The sequence below is a fragment of the Schistocerca americana genome, chromosome 4 (assembly GCF_021461395.2).
Source record: "Schistocerca americana isolate TAMUIC-IGC-003095 chromosome 4, iqSchAmer2.1, whole genome shotgun sequence".
Classification (NCBI taxonomy): domain Eukaryota; kingdom Metazoa; phylum Arthropoda; class Insecta; order Orthoptera; family Acrididae; genus Schistocerca; species Schistocerca americana.
In genome coordinates this window covers 243348237-243369518 of record NC_060122.1, presented here as the reverse complement: position 1 = coordinate 243369518, position 21282 = coordinate 243348237, and the positions used below count along the sequence as shown (strand labels likewise).

General features: G+C 38.4%; 1 protein-coding gene across 3 annotated transcripts in view; it reads right to left on the bottom strand.

Annotated features, from left to right (window-relative positions):
• Nucleotides 1-808: 808 nt before the first annotated feature.
• LOC124613134 (FHF complex subunit HOOK interacting protein 2A-like) overlaps nucleotides 809-21282 on the bottom strand; it is a 196579-nt gene continuing 176105 nt past the window's right edge. For all 3 annotated transcript variants that reach the window (XM_047141750.1, XM_047141751.1, XM_047141752.1), the window contains 3 exons: nucleotides 20779-21020; nucleotides 12260-12413; nucleotides 809-938 (listed from right to left, as the gene is read on the bottom strand). In XM_047141750.1, coding sequence (XP_046997706.1) covers nucleotides 12314-12413; nucleotides 20779-21020 — 342 coding nt within the window. In that variant the 3' untranslated portion in view covers nucleotides 809-938; nucleotides 12260-12313. The remainder of the gene's footprint in view (nucleotides 939-12259; nucleotides 12414-20778; nucleotides 21021-21282) is intronic.

Genomic DNA, 21282 nt, shown 5'->3' with positions numbered 1-21282 from the left:
CCTGCCACGCGCAGCATTGGGAGACTGTGGGAGAGTTGAGCAGTAGAGAAGCTGTGAGGGAAGAGACCGGTGGCGGTATTACTACCAACCAACTATCCACCAGGATGAAAGGCCACCACCAAACTGTGGCCAACAGCAGAGAGTGGCAAAACATCCACCTGAATATATCATTCTAGATCTCAATGGGTGCTTTACAACCCGGGCCATCTGGATCCTCCCCTCCACCACCAGCTTTTCTGAACTGCACGGCTTGCACGGCTAGGATTTATCCTGACAACGCATTCTCCACTCCCGAAATTATCTTGGCCTCAATCTAAGAACCTACTGTCCCCATACACTCCAATCAACAGTTTCCGCCCTTCTGCTCTATAATTTCCACCCAATTCACACCCTTCACCCTAACTGTGTGTCGCTCTTTGCCACTGTACCCACCAGCCTATTCCCCTCTCTGCTCCTCTCCTTTTCCACTCCCCTCTCACTCCCCTCCCCCTTCTCTGCTCCTCTCAGGCTTGCTGATTTTGTTCAACACAATAGTTGCAGTCCAGCGGTATAGCGATCATGTCTGCCTGATGTGTTCCCGCTTGTTTGAATGTGTGGTGTTCCCTTCTTTTCTGAAGAATGCTTTGCCCAAAAGCTCAATGTGTGGCAGTCTACCATTTTCATAATAGTTGATATTCTAAACTGAACTTTCCATAATTTGTTTTTACTATTAAATAAGATTCGGTATGCAAACTGTTATAATACTGCCTGTTGGACTGTTGTTTTGTATTAAAGTGAGAATATGTAGTAGTCAACCACACACAGGACATTGAAAAAAAGAATATGTTTATTTACAAACACTATCTAACATCAGTGAATCAACATTTAAAGCAAAAGGCAGTTTTCTTGCTGGCAAGGTGGATTCATCACAGAACTTTTTGGAAGGCATGCCATCGTCTCTGAAATTGAGAACATTTTTCAAAGTTATTCACAAGGATCAAGTACAAAAACATTGTTACAATGAATTCACATTTTCTAGCTTTGCAGTATGAATGTACTGCACTACAAATAGCATACTACAGACACACTTAATGAGTTTTGTCACAGAATATTATTGCATGATATTTTAAATTTGGAGCATAAACAATACTATTTTGGCAAACCAATTAATTTAGATATTTATATTTTCTACAACTAAGCAAGTCTCTAATATGTTCTGTGATTGAAAAATATTTTACAAACCAAAAGTGGCGAAGCTAATTTTTTGTGATGCATCAGCAAAGTATGTCAATAATTATGAAGCAGAATTGTACATTGAAAGAACAAATAAATGTTCCAGTATTTGCAAAACATTCACAAAGCTACAGTATGGCACTGTCATAACTGGTGGTGTAAATACATGTAGTTTACGATGCTAATAGATGAGTTTCTGGAACAGTAGAGGTATTTTGGTATTTGCTAAGTAGAAAAACTAATGATAGTTGAAATAGAGAGGAAATAAAATCCAGATCGGCAGAGGCAAGAAAAGCATTTCTGAAAAACAGAAATTTGCTAGCATCGAATATAAATTTACAGTTTTTTTTTCCTTCATACCAGGTAGCACAGCAAAAACCCTAAATTATTAAATCAACAAGTTCTACATACTTGAAAATAAATGCACAATAAAATACACATGAATTTGTTAAACAAATCAAATACATGTATTCCTGATAACAGTACACTGGTTTATTTTGGCATAACTAATCTCTACACTTACAGCCCTCTCTCCCATCCCTCCAATATACACACATGAATATACAGTCACAGTATTTGAAATTATTATTCCAAGTTTAACTTTATTCTTTGATCAATATAATACCTGTGTAAATGTTAAACGGTAAAACTAACAAGGTAGCATTTGTGAACTAAAACAAATAAAAAGCATGCTGACACTTCAATATGTAAGGTATAGTTTTCTATTGCAAATAAATGTATTTAAAATATACTTCACATCATATTTGTGGAGGTAATGTAATGTACTCTAGAGGGTCATTCTAAATGATGGACCCATTTTCAAAACTTCGTACTTATTCAAGTACAAATCCAAAATGTACAAGCTTTATACCAATGAAAAAAGGCAGTTTCAAAGTTTTTTCATAATGTTTGATATCAATTTAATAAATTTGATAATTTGTAATTAATTAATGTTTAATAATTATTTAATAATTAGAAATGTGATAACTGTTCAATGTGGCCATCGTTTGCTGCACGGCAAACATTGCCGCGATAGCCAAACTCGTCTCACACAGGTGAAAGCGTATCTACAGACATGCCAGAAGGCTACAGAAAAGAGAAGGAAGATGAGAGAGAAGTGGCTAGCTGACAGGGAGAATGAGCAGCAAAGGGAATATTTTATCAACATCAGAAGGGAGACAAAGCGAATCCTAAGAGTTGAGAAGAGAATATATCTAACCAGTTTGCTAGAACACGTTGAGGCAGAGAGGCAAAACAAGAACTCAAGGCAATTCTTCCAATACATAAAAAATTGGAAACTTGGATTTCAGAGCCCAACTTTTTTCATTATAGATAAGAATGGCAACTTGATAAATGACAAGGAAAGAATTGTAGAAAGATGAAAGAATACTTCTCAGAACTGTTGAATCGCCCAGACCAAGATGAGATATTACCTGCAAACACTACCGAGGAAAGGAAAGATTAAGAAGAATGGGAAGTTAGTGAAGAAGACGTGAAAATCGCAATCAAAGGACTCAGAAACAACAAAGCCACAGGGGAGGACGGAATAACATCAGAATTAATCAAGGAGGGAGGTGAGAGCTTACATTTATAGATATATAAACTGATCCAGTTGATATGGGAGAAGGAGACACTGCCAGAAGAATGGAAATTGGCTATAATATGCCCAATATACAAGAAGGGAAGCAAAATGGAATGCGGTAACTACAGAGGAATCAGCTTGTTGAATGTAACTTATAAGGTGCTGTCCATCATTATCCTCAGAAAATTGTAACCATTCATAGAGAACAACATACAGGGGTACCAAGCTGAATTTTAACCAAACCAATCAACAATAGATCACATTTTCACACTAAGACAATTGTTTGAAAAACATTGGGAATATGATAAAGATATCTACAGCCTGTTTGTCGATTTTCAACATGTGTATGACAGCATCCACAGAAATAGCCTATACAATGCAATGCGGGACTTCAGAATCCCTGAGAAGCTAGTGAGAATGGTGCAAGCTTGTATGGAAGGGTCAAAGGCAGCAGTAGGTTTCTGAGGAGCCACATCAGAAACATTCAAGATTGAGACAGGCCTCAGACAAGGGGATGCTCTCTCATGAGTTCTGTTCAACGTCATCTTAGAGAAAGTAATAAAAGAGTGTAGGCAACAAGAGTCGGCTGGAGTAGAGACGGACGGTAACTTCAATTGTCTCGCATATGCAGATGGCATAGTACTATTAAGTGAATCAAAGCACGAGTTGAAAGAAATGTACCAGAAAATGGACAATTATGCACAGAAGGTAGGGCTCAAAGTGAATCGAGACAAAACAGAGTTGATGCAATTAGGAAGAAGACAAGAGCAGATAGAATTTCTTGAGATAGACGGCAAGAGGTTCAAGAGAGAAGACCAGTTCAAATACTTGGGATCGTGGTTTACCACGGACAACAACATAAAAATGGACATCAAGGAAAGAATAGCAGTGGGAACGAAATACATGCAAACCCTCAGAGAGACGCTTGGCTCTAAATCGATCTCAGTGAACATGAAGATGAAAATCTACAACACAGTGATATGCCCAGCAGTAATGTACAGTTCAGAAACATGGAGCATGACTAAGTAAGAAAGGGAAAAACTATTAATATTTGAAAGACGAGTAATGAGGAAGATATGGGGACCAGTTTTAGACAATGGAGACTGGAGGAGGAGGAAGAACGAGGAAATCTATCTTTTTATTTATTTATTTATTACTTGTCATTAGCCAACATTTGTTGAAATAGACAGTTTTGACATTACATTTGATAGTGAATCTAAAATTGGGAAACTATGTACATTCAGATTACATTACATGAGGATAAAGAGTTATTCTCTACATTATAATCCCTTAACATCATAGTTACTCTCTACTACATTCCAATTCCTTAACATCATAGTTACTCTTTACTACATTCCAATTCCTTTACATCATAGTTACTCTCACTCTCTCCTACATTCTAATTCCTTTACATCATAGATACACTTATCAGCTAACAATTTGTGCAGCTGCTTCTTGAAACCATCACCTTGTAGGTCTTTCAGTGATTGTGGTAACTTGTTATATAGTTTTAATCCTGTTTGCTTAAAGCTACTTTGGACCTTAGAAAGCCTAGTAAAGTCTACATCAAGATTGTTTTTATATCTGGTATCATGTGAATGAACACCTGTTCTGGAAGGTAAGGTATGTATTTGTTTTTTTATGGAAAGAAGACACGTTTTTATATACAGAGAAGGTGATGTTAAGTTCCTTAAAGTGCTTTCGACATGATTCTTGGCTTTTAATACCTGTAATTGCCCTAATTGCTTTCTTCTGCCACATGAACACTGTCCGAGCACCAGTTGAGTTGCCCCATAATTTTATTCCGTACTGTAAGTGAGATTCAAAGAAGGCATAATAAGAAGATAAAAATTGTTTTCTGCTAACTAATGTTTTTAGTTTCCTTAACAAAAAGACTACTCTAGACAGTCTGGTATATAACAGTTCTGTGTGGGTGTTCCATGTTAATTTCGGGTCCATGTGGATTCCTAGAAGTCTTACAGAGTCAGACTCATTTAATTTTTCCTGTAGATTGTGCAAGAAGAAATACGTAGTTTCAGTCTTGCTACTGTTGAGTATCAGCTTGTTACTGTGGAGCCATATGGCAGACTTTTCAAGCATTACTTTTGTTTGTTTCTTCACTTCCTCCAATTTGTTATCTGAGGTAATCAGGGTTGTGTCGTCAGGATATATTATTGACTTGTGAAGCATGAAAGTAGGCAAGTCATTCATGTATACCAGGAAGAGAAAAGGTCCAAGCACTGAGCCTTGTGGCACGCCTCTTACTACTGGTAGGGCATTTGATTGCTGGCTATTTACTATAACTACCTGAGTTCTGTTTGTCAGGTATGATCTGATTAATGCCAGTTCATTATTTTTGACACCATAGCACTCTAGTTTATTTATTAGTATTTCATGGGATACAGTATCAAATGCTTTACTCAGATCTAGTAGTACAGCACAAGTGATGGAATTGTTTTCAAAGCCATCAAGTATGTCTGTCACAAGAGTTTCTACTGCATTTATTGTAGACAAGCCTGGCCCAAAACCAAAGAGCGAGGAGGAAAAAAGATTTTGTTCAGCAAAGTAGTTGCAAAGTTGTGTTTTAATGCAGCGTTCTATCATCTTGGATAATATAGGTATGAGGGATATTGGACAGTAACTTTCAGGTTTGTTTTTTTCTCCTTTCTTATAGATTGGGATAACAATAGTAGCCTTCAGGACCTAAGGAAATTTTCCAGCTGTAAGAGTACTATTGATCAGAAAGGTAAGAGGGGCAACAATAATGTCAATTATTTGTTTCAAGATGGTGTTGGAGATGCCATAGAGATCTTCACTGTATGAGCCATGTAGGTTTGTGACGACTTTGTATACAGTTTGGCAGGTCACCTGTTTCCATTTAATGGATAAGTTATTTAGGTCAGGAATGTTGTAGGTAAAACTTTCAGAAGTTGCATCATCTGGTGCAGAGGTAGCAGTAGCTTCGAACTTAGTACTGTTAACAAAAAATTCATTTAAGTTTTCTGGCACTATTAGAATTTCTTGTCTGTTTTTATGCTTCCCTGCTATTTTGTTTATTACCTGCCAGGCTGCTTTGCATTTGTTGCTGGAGTTTTCAATGAAAGCATCATTGGCTCTGTGCTTTGCTGTCTGTATTTCAGTTCTATAATTCTTCCTGGCTTCTTTATACCTCTGCTTTGATTCTAGGTTACCAGTTTTAGCCATTTTATGTAGGGCAATAAGTGTGTTTCTCAGGTCATGCAGTTCAGGAGTGAACCAGTTGTGCTTCTTTTTTCTATTTGGTGCACCATCTATTTTCATCTTTTTGATTATTTGTGGGCAACAGTTTTGAACTAAGCTCGTTAGTATGTTCACGAATAAGTTAAAAGCATTATCGTTGTTATTACAATTATATACTCTGTCCCACTCAACTTCTGATAATTTTTGCCTTAACTTTGTAATGTTGTCAGGATATAATAATCTGATTCTCTTAATGTGTTCAGGTTGCTGAATAGGATAGTTTTCACAGTTGACCATTAGCCATAGGCTGTCATGGTCAGATAGAACTGGATTTATCACTCCGTACTGACACTCGTCTTTTGTCAAATTGGAGATTACGTTATCTAGGCAGGCATCTAATCTGGTTGGCTTGTTATTCATACAGTACAAGTTGTTAGACCTTAACATGTTTTGAAAGTGGGTGACAGTTGGTGTTTTTAGTCGTATGTCTATATTAATGTCACCAATGTATGCTATCTTGTGGTGTCTGTATTTTACCAGCAGGTACTTATTTAAAGTCTCCATTTGGTCAATAAACTGATGACTATCAGTGCGATAAATAGAGATGATCACTAATTTAAGTTTGGGAAGGAATAATGCAGCAATTTCAAAAAGTTTGCTCTTTGCAACAATGATCGACTTTTTGTGCTACATATTCAATGTTAAAGTTTCTCTTTATAAAAATAGCGACTCCTCCATGACTGCTTTTGGTTCTACAATATGAGCTTGTTAATTCAAATCCTTCTGGGGTATACAGGGCAATTTCAGCTTGTGTGAGCCAGTGTTCATTTACACAGAAAACATGACATGGGTTTGAACTTAGGAACACATCAATTTCATCTATTTTGTTTTTGATTGATTGTACATTTAGGTGCATAATTAAAGTTCTGTTTTTGAGAAGGATAGGCAAAGAATTAGATGCTTCTACCTTGTGATGGACAACCAACTATCCTACAGAAGATAAAGAGCAAAAGAATACAATGGGTGGTCCATGTAGCCCCTATGCCAGATGGAAGACAGGCAAAGATGGCACTAGCGGGGAAACCAAACGCCCTATTGGATGACCAAGGCAGCGCTGGATGGACGACCTGGCAAAGGACCTAGCAGCCCTGGAAATTGAAAACACCTGGTCTGGTGGAAACGGGCACAAAACAGGAAGGAATGGAGGCAGTTTGTGGAAGCAGCACGTGGTCTGCAGGGCCTGTGATCACTGAATATCTATCTATATATCTGAAATCCAGAGACCCAAAGTTAAACTTTTAACAAACATACATAGTTTAGTATAAAACCATTGAACAGAAGTTTCTGTAGAGTTATATTATGTACTTGCTGTTGACCTGGCATTGCCAGGTATGTAGAGTTATATTAAGTTCTACATGTGTACTTGGCATTGCCCAGGAATGTATTTGTTCCAGTATTCTGTTAGTAATCTCCTCCTTTCCCCTCTATCCATCTCCCCCTGCCCTTCTCTCTGTATATCTGCTCCTCCCCCTCTTTCTGTCCATCACCTGCTTCCCTCCTCAATGTCCATCTCCTCCTCCCTCCCTCCAAGTTATCTCCTCACTCTCTCTAAGTCAATCTCCTCCTCCCCCTCTCGGTTCATCCCCTCCTCCTCCTCCCTCCTCTCCCTGTCAGTTTCCTCATCCCCCCCTCTCTTTGTCCATCTCCTCCTCCTGTCTCTGCCCATCTCCTCCTACCAACCTTCTCCCTCAATCATCAAGTTACCACCCCATCGCATTAGCAGGGTCGTGGTTCTAATCCCACAGTATTTCTTTCCAGATAGTAAGTAATATGTGTACCAATTGTAACTGAAAACAGTCCAAGGGTTTAGGAGGAGCCTTTCAGCTGCTGCTTTGCTAGAGTCCACACACATCACATGTATTTAATGTATCTGTCACGTATTTGTATACATATTTCACCTGTATCTGTAGCAGATTTCATCCTGCAGTTCTGTTTTCATGCAGCTCAGTCTTCATGACATCACATCTCTTAAACTGTGTTGTACAATGACATAATTTTGCATGTACATTCAGTGATATATTTGAATGGTGTCTGCAAAGTGTGATGTTAGTAGAGTTACTAGTAACAACATAATAAATTAAAATTTCAAGCATGGTGTGGCAGTTTTTCATGCATCTCAGTGATTATGACATCATATATCCTAAACTGTGTCGTACAATGGTATCATCTGCCCTGCCATACTCCCTGCTCCATCCTCCTGAATGATGAACTTATGCATCACTGGATTGGGCGTAGTGGTGAAGATGATGTGGCTCTGTTCCCTTGGCTGCCCAGGTCGTGTGACTTAACGCCTTGTGATCTTTTTTCCTTTCGTCATATATTAAGGTCTGTGTTTATGTACCCCCATTGCCAAGAAAACTGGAATGGCTCTGAGAATGTGTCAATGCTGCAGTGGTAATCATTGACAGGATATTCCTGGATAAGGAATGGAACAAACTTCAGTCTCAGGACCTGTGTCACGTGAACAGAGGGGCACTCAGAGAACATTTGTAGAGTGAAAAATGCAAACTTGGCGAGTTTATGGTTCTTTCAATGCATCAATCAAATTTGTATGTGTAATACTTCCAAACATATACAGCTTTGAAAACTAATGAATCATTCAATATAGTCCTGTATACTGAATGCCTTACTGTACACGGCATTCCAAGGAGTATGGCTCTAATACTCAAAAACAGATAATTTTCCTTCTGTAAAATTTGACAATGGTGTCTTTGGAGGCTAGTTTTGCCACACGCAATTTGCAAATTACATTCCATCAGAACCATTGAAGTCACTGGAACACCCAGCCATCACAAAACTATTCCACCTCATTTACAAGATCTGTGAGACAAGTTAAACACCCTCAGACTTCAAGATGAATGAAATAATTAAAAAAAGAAGGAAGGTGCTGGAAGGAGTGCATATTATCAAACTGTCAGTTGAAAAGTCAAGGTTGCAAAACACTGACAAATTATTTACAGAAGAATGAAAAAGCTGGTCTGGCCTGACCACAGGGAACATCAGTTTGGATTTTTGGAGAAATGTAGGAACACATAAGGTTGAAGAAAGGAAGAATGGCAAACCTATGTTTATAGCATTTGTAGATTTAGAGAAAGGTTTGATGGTTCTGACTGGACTACACTCTTTGAAATTCTGAAGGTAATGGGCATAAAATACAGGAAGCAAAATATTATCTACAACTTGTACAAAAACTGGACTGCTGTTAAAACAATTGAAGGACATGAAAAGGAAGCAGTGGTTGTGAAGGAGATGAGATAGGACTTTACCCTGTCCCCAATGTTGTTCAATATGTACACTAAGCAAGAATAAAGAAACAAGGGACATATGTCATAATGGATTTAAAGTTCATGGAGAAGGACAAACATTGAGGTTTGTCAATGACATTGTAATTCTGTCACAGATGGCAGAGGGGTTTGCAGAGGAGATGGGTGGAATGGATAGTTTCCGGAAACTTTTTTTATAAGATGAATACCAACAAAAGTAGTATTAGATTAGGAAATGAGATAGTAAAAGTAGTAGATGAATATTGCTGTTTGGCCAGTAAAATAACTGACGATGGTTGAAGTAAAGAAAATATATAATTCAGACTTGCTATAGCACAGAAAGAATTCCTGAAAAAGAGAATTTGTTAACACTTAATGTCAATGTGTTCAGAAGTATTTTCTGGAAGTACCTGTCTGGAGTGAAGTCTTGTATGGAAGGGAAATGTGGACAATAAACAGTTCAGACTAGGAGACATTAGAAGCTTTTAAAATGTAATACTACAGAAGAATGCTGAAGATAATATGGCTAGACTGATTACCTAATGCAGAGGTACTGAATGGAAATGTGGAAAAAAGAAATTTATGGCACAACTTGACAATGAATACAGTAAGCAGGTTCAAATAAATGTTGGTTGTGTATTTAAATAGAGATGAAGAGCCTTGCATGGGAAAAACTAGTGGGAAGAATTGCATTTTCGGACTGAAGACCACAACAAGCAACAGAGCTGCTCATAGGTCTTCTGTAAATGAAAGAATACATTACATGTTTAATTCTGTACAACACAAGGATTTATTAGCATTTCTAAGTCCAAGCATTACACACAGTCCAGTTACATTAATGTGGCCATCACCACGTTCGACGTCAAAGTGCAGTAACCACTCACAGAAAGCATCTGGCAGCACTAGTAGTGGAAGGAATATAAAGCACTTGGGAGGGGGATGGGGGACATGTAAAAAACAGTGCTGTCATTGTTATATTGCAGAAATGGAATGATTTATCTGCCATCCAAAACAGTACGATCATTGGCTTTCGGGCCAAGGGAGGAAGGAAATTCCGAAATGACTAAGCCTGTTAATTGTTCACACGCCACTGTGGTACTGTGCTCGGTGAAATGGCAGTATATAAAACCGTAACCAAGGAAAGTGTGGTGTAACATATGACAAAGATGAATGACAGCTACAGAGGTGTGTGCTGGTGAACAGACGTGCAATTATGGGTCACCGCAGCAGTCACCTTTCGTGCACCCACGCTGATTGCTGTTCATTATCAATGAAGGCTGGAAGTTGCATACCAATACCGCAGCTGGACGTCTACTTAGGGTGACAGGTGGACTTTTCAGTTGAATCACATTTTATGTTTCATTGGACAAATGGCTATTGGTGTGTGCAGTATGAAACATCTGGAAGCAAACATGCAGCAACCAGGAGAGAGCATTAGAGTCTGGAGAATGTTTTCATGGTGTTCCCTTGGTAATCTCATCATTCTGGAAGGCACAATGGATCAACAAAAGTATGCATGTATACTTGGAGACCATGTCTACCCCTAAGTGCACTTTGTTTCTCCTCACCACAGTGGCATCCACCAACTGGACAATCCACTCTCACACAGCTTGCTGTGTACGTGCATAGTTCAAAGAGCACTAAGATCAATTTACCTGTACTACCCCAGCCATGAAATTCCCTGGATTTAAACCCAATCAAGAATCTGTGGGACCATCTCAATTGGTCTCTTTGCACTGCACATCCCTGGAGCTTACCTGGCTCCATATCCCTATCGGAAACTTCTACAACCTCACTGACTCTCTTCCTGCACATCTTGCAGTGGTCTGCGCTGCAAAAAAGTGGTTATTCAGGCTTTTGACAGGTGGTCACATTACTGTGGCTGGACAGTGTAGTAAATGAGGATTCTTCTCGTTCCACAGTCACCACTTTATGTTGCTTCAGCAATTTAGACATAAGAGAAATTCTCATGAAGATAAGGAAAATGGTCTGTATGTCCGGCAACAACTGCTATCAAAGAACAAGTTTTCTGTATACCAGTTACAACTGAAGGATATGTTCTCTGTACCCACCTTGGATAAGTGCTCTTTAGATGGTTCGGTAGTTGTCTTACAATTGTACATGACCGATTATGTGTGGAATTGCTTCCAGTTACTGGTTAATATGCTGAGGGGAAAAATACTTAGTGTTTGGAATCTTGACATTGATTGTGCCATAAGTCTGAGATCAGCACATCGCATCGTAACATCATTGTAACAGTATAACCTACAGGAAAAGAGTTAGTCTTATTTGTATCATCCACGGTGATCATTATCAAACGCATGAAGAGGGCAGGAGTGTGAGCAAAAGACTTTTTTAAGGTCTCAAAATGTTCATTTTGTTTCTTAGTTTTGATTTATATTTTTTAGCATTTAGACTTTCTGTATTTTCTTCAGCCTGTATTATTTATCACTTATTGTATCTACTAAGTGCATTATTTGTCTCCAGTTATGCTCCACTGTTTCTTTTCAATATAATTTGTAACTTTTTCATTTCCCTTTATTGTATCTTTTTATTGTTTTCATGTCTTCTTTGGGCTTTTTGATCTTTTAACATCATCTCACTTTTGTGTATGATACCAAAATTACTTTTTACATGAAGTTTATGTTAGCACTTAATTAGTGAGTAATGATGTGTTCTCTTAGTATAATCTTCCATTTTTTTACATGAAGTTTATGTTAGCACTTAATTAGTGAGAAATGATGTATTCTCTTAGTATAATCTTCCATAACAATTTCTCAGTATTTTTAGAAAATTATTATTATTTTTATTTAAATTTGGACATTCTGATTTTAAGCATTGTACTTATGGCAGATCATACATAATTGCCTTATTATGATGCAAAATGGTAACACACAATTTAAGAAACACATTCTGGACTTACATTTCACCTGAAGTTTCCACTGTCTGATTTCCCACATTTAATCAGGTAACTTCTTCAGGAGAAGTTTTGGTATTTGACAAATACAACTGCTGCTAATTCCTTACAGAATTCCTCAAGAACAATGAATCCTTCAAACAGAGTACTGTTCTCATCCCTGAAAAAAAAGGCATTTTGCTTATTACATTAATGTGAATCCCACGATGAGAAGAAGAAATAAAACAGAGTAAAGGCAATCATTCACCAACAGATGGTTGCTCTCTCTCTGTCTCTCTCTCTCTCTCTCTCTCTCTCTCTCTCTCTCTCTCACTCACTCACTCACTCACACACACACACATACACGAGTATACCACAGTACAGTATGTTGTTCTCATCAGCATATTTTGTCAATGAATCTCACCTTATGCCCCACATACCCCCAACCCTCTGCCACAAGAGTCTTATACCTGTGAAAGAACAAGATGCAAAATGTGTCCTGTGCACCCACTCACCACATCCTACATCCTGTTCGAGTCTCACCACATCCTACATCCTGTTCGAGTCTCATCACGAGCATATCTTACACTATCCAGAGGCAGGCCACCTGTAAAAGCAGTCGTTCATGTACCTGTTGTCCTGTAACTTTTGCACATTATTCTATGTGGGCACAACCACCAACCAACTTTCCACCCAACTGAATGGGCACTGCAATAGTGGCCAAGAAGAGTTGACCATCCAGTGGCACAACATACTACTGAGCACAATAAGGTCATTTTCAACTGCTACTTCATAACCTGTACCATCTGGATCCCTGTCCCATTAGCAGCTTCTCAGAATTACATAACTAGGAACTGTCTTCACGAAACATCATTTGAACCTGATGACCTCAATGTCCAGCAGTCACTGTCCCACACTCCCCTCTTCCTCAATTCACCAAACAATCTGCACCCACATTTTCCTCCAGGAGTCTCCCTCTTCCTCTGTTCTGTCTCCTCATCTCCAACTATTCCCCTACCTCGTGTGTCACATGGAACTCGTCATGCCTGTGCCAGGGCAACCTCACCAGTGACACATTCCCATCCCGTTTCCTTGCTCACTTTCCTTCCCATTCCTTCTCTGCTTCTTCCTATTCAGAGAGACAGAGAGAGGGGGGGGAGGGGGAGGGAGAGACTGGCATTCTACTACTTAACTCTTTTTGTATATGCCTATCTGCTGTTTATTGTATCTTTTATTTGATGTGTAATGATCAAATCTCACATAAATCATCATCATCATCATTTAAGACTGATTATGCCTTTCAGCATTCAGTCTGGAGCATAGTCCCCCTTATAAAATTCCTCCATGATGCCCTATTCAGTGCTAACATTGATGCCTCTTCTGATGTTAAGCCTATTACTTCAAAATCATTCTTAACCGAATCCAGGTACCTTCTCCTTGGTCTACCCCGACTCCTCCTACCCTCTACTGCTGAACCCATGAGTCTCTTGGGTAACCTTGCTTCTCCCATGCGTGTAACATGCCCCCACCATCTAAGCCTGTTCACCCTGACTGCTACATCTACAGAGTTCATTCCCAGTTTTTCTTTGATTTCCTCATTGTGGACACCCTCCTGCCATTGTTCCCATCTACTAGTGCCTGCAATCATCCTAGCTACTTTCATATCCGTAACCTCAACCTTATTGATAAGGTAACCCGAATCCACCCAGCTTTCGCTCCCATACAACAAAGTTGGTTGAACGGTGCACAGATAACTTAGTCTTGGTACTGACTTTCTTCTTGCAGAAGAGACTAAGATCGTAGCTGAGCACTCACTGCATTAGCTTTGCTACACCTCGCTTCCAGTTCTTTCACTATGTTGCCATCCTGTGAGAATATGCATCCTAAGTATTTGAAACTGTCCACCTGTTCCAACTTTGTTCCTCCTATTTGGCACTCAATCTGTTTATATCTCTTTCCCACTGACATTACTTTCGTTTTGGAGATGCTAATCTTCATACCATAGTCCTTACATTTCTGATCTAGCTCTGAAATATTACTTTGCAAACTTTCAATCGAATCTGCCATCACAACTAAGTCATCCGCATATGCGAGACTGCTTATTTTGTGTTCACATATCTTAATCTCACACAGCCAGTTTATTGTTTTCAACATATGAACCATAAATAATATGAACAACAGTGGAGACAGGTTGCAGCCTTGTCTTACCCCTGAAACTACTCCGAACCATGAACTCAATTTACCGTCAACTCTAACTGCTGCCTGACTATCTATGTAAAGACCTTTAATTGCTTGCAAAACTTTGCCTCCTATTCCATAATCTCGTAGAACAGACAATAACTTCCTCCTAGGAACCCGGTCATATGCCTTTTCTAGATCTATAAAGCATAGATACAATTCCCTGTTCCACTCGTAACACTTCTCCATTATTTGTCATAAGCTAAAGATCTGGTCCTGACAACCTCTAAGAGGCCTAAACCCACACTGATTTTCATCCAATTTGTCCTCAACTAATACTTGCACTTTCCTTTCAACAATACCTGGGAAGATTTTACCCACAACGCTGATTAAAGAGATACCTCTGTAGTTACAATCTTTTCTATTTCCATGTTTAAAGATTGGTGTGATTACTGCTTTCGTCCAGTCTGATGGAACCTGTCCTGACTCCCACGCCATTTCAATTATCCTGTGTACCCATTTAAGGCCTGAAATTCCACTGTATTTGATGAGTTCCAACTTAATTTCATCCACCCTGGCCACTTTATTGCACTGCAATATATATAATATGTTAAAAGAAAATTTCAGTAACTAGGAGTCAGGACATGACCATACGCACAATGATTAGACATAAATCGTTGATGAATCAGGCTTATAAATACCTGTAATAGCTACCTATCTCAGTAAACTCCTCACACTTGCCTATGCAGTGCATATGAATAAATCAGAAAGCTCGTTTCTGAAAGTAAAATACAATCCACAATGCAAGAATTTCAGGGATGAGTACAGAATGGCTTGCAGTAAGTATGATGATCCTATAGAACAAAATTGTGATGTAATAAAATACTGTTAATTTTTTTCTATAAACAGTGAAACACTACCAATCATAGTTGTATGTAAAGGAGAGTCCATAAATAATATAATTTTTTTGATCAGACATAGAATACTGCTGTGGTTAAAAAGTCTTTTGTGATAGAGTCCTCACCATTTCAAATTCAGATAAAATCTAAAGCTTTTGATGGTTGCCACTATCATCATCATCATCATCATCAGGGGCTAAGCCTGACTGTTGTGAAACTGCCAAGGCTCCCACTTTTATACCAATCTGATTGGCTGGACTATGCCACCATGATGACACACACAAATGATGTGTACTGTGGTTGTGCCCTATATTTCAATAGATTATGTCTGCATTCTCTATCCATCATCGCACCCAGTGTCATCTCTCACATAAGGTGGTATACTGCGAGAGAAGTCTTCATCTGTGCTCTTTCCTTATCACACAAATGCTCCATCCATTACTTAAGGCACAGATGATGTCACTATTAAAGTTGTTTTCACATAGTCTAATTTCAGTCACTCCCTGCTCACAGAGTCTCAATAGTTCAATGCATGAGTATATCTAATCAAATAAATAGCATTGTAAAAAGTGGCTGGTTGCTGTAATCTTCTATGTAAGAGTCAACCTATATTTTGTACACAGCCATGGGCTCAAAATGTCAGTTTTTGACAAAACAGCATGCACAAGTATTCTTGTTTTTACAAACAAAATCTTATGTTTATTTAATAGCCTGTGCCCTGGCACCACTGATTTTTCCAAATTCCTATTTTTGATGTGTTGCCAATACTCAACACAGGGGGCAGCAACAGTCTGTGAGGCCCATGTAACTTTTGCAACAGTCGCAAGGAATATTATAAATTCATGGCACTTTCAGGCCAAGATTCTTTGCCTTTTTAGGACTCTACCTATCATATTAGTTGTTGCACTGCAGAATGAAAGTCATGCTATGTGTTTGTCATCTTGGATTGCTTGAACAGCGTCGCTTCTTAGTTTCTTCGGCAACATTGACCTAATAATGCAGACAGAATACCCATTGCTTCTGGACACCTTCATCAGAGGATTAATCTCAAGTCCTGGGTGGTCCTTATGCAAAACAGTCCTCGTTCTACATACTAAGGTGTTCAGTATATAGCTCTCTTCTGAGCTGGATGGTGAAAGCTACACCTGCTGAGGTACAGACCTAGATGTTTCGGTTTTCTGTACACAGAATGGCAGAGTAGTTCATTTGATTTCTATTTGACCAACATGTCTAAGAAAGGTAACTTCCTGTTCCTCTCTACCTCCATTGTAAATATTATGTTAGTATGTACACCATTCAAATGGTCCTCAAACTGCTGCAGCACCTCATTGCCATCACCCAAGATTAAAAATGTATCAACACCATACCTGAAGAGGTAGGATGAATGGAGGGGAGCACTGTTTAATGCTCATACTTCAAAATCTTTCACGAAAAAAATTCGTTATGGCTGGTGAGTTGTGAGCACATTACTGTTCCATCAGTCATTTCACAATAATTTCCACTGCACAAAAAGTGAGTGGTCATCAGAGTGTGCCAAAATTACTGGGAAATTTTAGGGGACAAATGTGTGGACAAAAGTTTTAATTTATCTTCCACTGGTACCTTCATAAACAGGGAGACCACAACAAGGCTGACTATAACTTCACTCGTGCCTATCCTTATCTGCTTTATTGCATCAACACACATTCCTGAGTTCTTAAAACAATGTCTACAGTGGCCGACTATGGATACCAATAATTTAGTTAAGTACTTTTCCAGTTTGTATGCAGGGGAGACATGAGCACTAACAATTGGTCTCAATGCTATGTCATCTTTCTGTTTTTTAGGCAGACCATAAAACTTGCGTGACCGAAGTGCTCTTGACTTAAGTTCTTCATAAGTCCATCAGAGTGGCCAGGGTTCTTTAGTAGCTCTCCTATCTTCCTGTGAAATGCTGATGTGGGATGCTGTTTGAGAAACCAATACGTGGTACTTTCTGCACCTGGAGATTGGAAGCCCACCCTGATTCTTTTAGCACAAGACAGCCCCCAACAGTGGTGTCCACCCCTGCAAGTGGAGGTGTACAGTGTCAGAGCTTGCCTGCACAAGTAAGGGCAGATGGGTGGTTGCACTGCCCTGGTCACAAACAAATGCCTTCTATGGCAGAAGCTCAGCTGTTGCTTAACTCAACCCAAGGTGGCCCACCAGCTGAAAATTGCGAAGTCCAAGGGAGTGAACTTAGAACCAGTAGACAGCTTGTTGGTGGTGAAGCCTGTGGTGCCATCCTGAAAACCATGTTGCCTCGTCACCTGGCGAGGACCTCCAATCGCAGTAGGTGCAGCCAGACTGCGAATACATCTACTGAAAATGATGGGTATTTATAAAGGTTCGATGCCCATTTGTTGCACTGAGTCAACTGCATACACCAAAACAAGGCAGTGGCCAGAAGATGTGACAACTTGTCTGCTGCTGCTGTGGTCAGCCCACCATTGTGCTAGATTGCTAGTATGCTGTATCTGATGCAAGGATTTTTGGTTCACTCTGCACCCATTGGTGTCTGTGGCCCTCTTGTGATAGCTGGAGCACTGTTGCTATTTAATTTGGTAGCAATGAAAAATAGTGGCAGTACTACAGGTAGAAGTGAAACTACTTAGAACGTCTGAAGCAGGCTGCTAGGATTGCCTGGATACCTTAGTTTATAACAATAATATGTAGAAGAAGTAAGGATTTGGAAATCAGCCAATTTCAATTGGTCAGGAAGTTCCTCTGGCCTACTGTATATAAAACACATATGTGCCTAAAAATGTTATTATGCTTAAGCTAGCTTATTATTTTATATTTGCACATGTTAATAAAAACACAAAGTAATTTACTTAGGGTGATTGTACAAAGAACTTTTGTGCAGTTAATACATGCAACAATACAGAATTACATATGCTTCTCATAGATATTTACATGGAACAATTAACTCAATCACCATAACTTCTCAACAGCATATCGTTATCTACACACATGCACAGTGTAAAAAATTCTCCAGATTTTCTCAAGTGAAATAAAATAAGTAGTGTCAAGTATTTTAAATTCAGTGCAATAGTATTTGTAAAATGACTCTTAGTGTTCATTAAAAAATGACGATCATTCCACTTGGGACCTGTGGAATGGTACATTAGCTTATTTGTTTTAGTTTAAATATTTGTCATGTATTGTTGTTTTTCTGACATGTTCCACATCCTGGAGGACCTCCTCACTACGGATCAATTGGAATGAAAGTAAATCTAATCTAATCTAATCTAATCAGCTGGAATCACGGGGAAACTACCATCTTTATATTTCCCAAGCATAGGTATCTCTACTACACGGTTTAGCAACAATGGGATTCTAATTGGTAAAGTATTCCAGAGGTAAAATAGTCTCCCAATTTGGATCTCTGGGTGGGGACTACTCAGAATGATTATGTTATCAGGAGGGGAAGGGTGAAAAATACTGGCAATCTATGGATTGGAGCTTGGAATGTCAGATTGCTTAATAAGACAGGTAGGTTACAGAGTGTGAAAAGAGAAATGGATAGGTTATATGTAGCAGAAATTAGTCTGGTGACAGAAAGAACAGGAGTTTCAGTCAGCTGAACACAGAGTTATCAACATAAAATCAATATAGGTAATGCATGAGTCGTTCCACCTCAGCAGTGCTACGCAGACGATACAGAAACTGAAAAAATGTATGATGAAATAAAAGAAATTTTCAGTTTGGTAAGGGAGATGAAAATTTAATTGTGTTGGGGGACTGGAAATCAATAGCAGGAAAATGAATAGAAGGAAAAACAGCAGGAGAACATGGACTAGTGGACAGAGATGAAATGAGAAGCTGCCTGGTGCATTTTTGCGCAGAGCACAATTTAATTACTAACATTTTGATTAAGAATCTTAAAAGAAGATTGTATGTATCCATAGAAGAGGCCTGGAGACAGTGCCTGTTTTGACAGATTATATCATGTTAAAAAATATATTTGGATACCAGATTTTAAACTTAATGCATTTAGAGGGGCAGATATGGACTCTGACCATAATTTACCAATTATGAAAAATGGCAGAAAGGTTGGAAATTAAGGAAACAGACTCTGGATAAAATGAAAGATTCCGAAGTTTTTCAAACTTGCAAAGAGGGCCTTAGGTGACGATGGACTGTAACAAAGAAAAGGAATACAAAAGAAGACTGATGGTTAGCTTTGAGAGAAGAAACAGTGAAGGTATCAGTGGATCGAATAAGGAAAGGACAAGGCCCAGTACATTTCCTTGGATAACACATGACATACTGAATTTAACTAGGGTCTTTAAAAAAAGTTCCAATTTCTAAGAAGGCAGTTGCTGACTGATGTGAATATTACTGTAGCATTAATTTAGCAAGTCATGACTGCAAAATACTGATGAGAATTATTCACAGAAGTTTGCTAGATGCAGATCTTGGGGAAGACAAGTTTAGGTTCCAGAAAAATGTAGCAGTATGTTTAACAATACTGACCACATGACTTATTTTAGAAGATGAACTGAAGAAGGACGAATATGTGTTTATAGCATTTATAGATGTAGAGAAACCTTTGATAATGTTTACTTGGTTGCAATCTGAAATTCTGGTAGTAGCAGTGATAAAATACTTGGACCAAAACATTCTTGTCCAGAAACCAGACTACAATTATAAAATCTGAAGGACATGAAAGGGAAAATTATTGAATCTGCACATTGAGCAGGCAGTACAGGAAACCAAGGAGGAATTTGGAAAGGGAATTAAAGTTTGGAGGAAACAAATTATGACTTTGAGGTTTTTCGGTAACTTGTAATTCTGTCAAAGGCAGCAATGGACTTGAAAGTTGGAATGAAATAGGATGGATAGTGTCATGAAGTGTGGTTGTAAGATGGATATCTACAAATGTAAAATAAGATTACTGAAATGTAACCAGATTAAATGAGACATGCAAGCTGGTAATAGCATGAAAAGCAGGTTTGTAAAAGATATATATCTGAACTTGCATTATAAATTTAAGTGTTAGGAAATATTTCTGGGAGTTTTTGTCTCCAATGTTTGCCCTGTACAGAAGTGAAATGTAGACGATAAAACAGTACAGACTACAAGAGAATATAAATTTTTTAAACATTGTTGCTGAGGAATGCTGAACATTAGATCGATTGTTCAACAAACTAATGAAAAGGCACAGTGAATTGAATTGAGGAAAAAATAAATTTATGGCACAATGTAACTAAAATAAAGGATCAATAACAAATATTGAGGCTCAAGGAATAGTCAACCTGGTGACGGTTAGATATGGGGGTATAAACCGTACTGGGAGACAAAGGATTGACTATAGTAAGCAGGTTGCAGTAGTTAGTAAAAAATGAGAATGTTTTCATGGAGAGCTGCAGCAAACCAATCATTCAACAAAAGATAACAACAACAGTATCAAGATAAACAGAAATTGTTATATAGTAAATGACTTACACTATATATTCTTTGTCCTGCAGGAGGAACAACTTTGTGGAGCTCAGAATGGCTTTATGATCCTCAATTTCAGAAATTTTTAATATTAACTCTTCTGCTGTTTGTTGCAGAACTTTAAACAACGTTACTACACCTTTTATAATTGGAAGTGTTGGATTTAAAAGGTACTCATGTAAATAGGGGTGTGGTAGCATTGCTAGCTGTGAAATTAAGCCAGTTAGCCGGAGGTTTACTTGGTAGGACTGAAAAATAGTAAGAAATGACAATTAGTTATTAAATGTCTTGCAGAGGTTAAATTCAGTTAGCATAATATGCTACATACTGAGGAAAATACTTATTCCAGAGCACAAAGAAAAGAATGTTCATTAGGCAAATCATTTTGCTTCTTCATAATTTTTAAGTTAAAAAACTGCAAAATACAATCTATACAATGTATACTGCAACAAGTGTTGCAAGCACTGTTACTGAACAAACAATAAATTTAACAGTATTCTAATTTCTTTT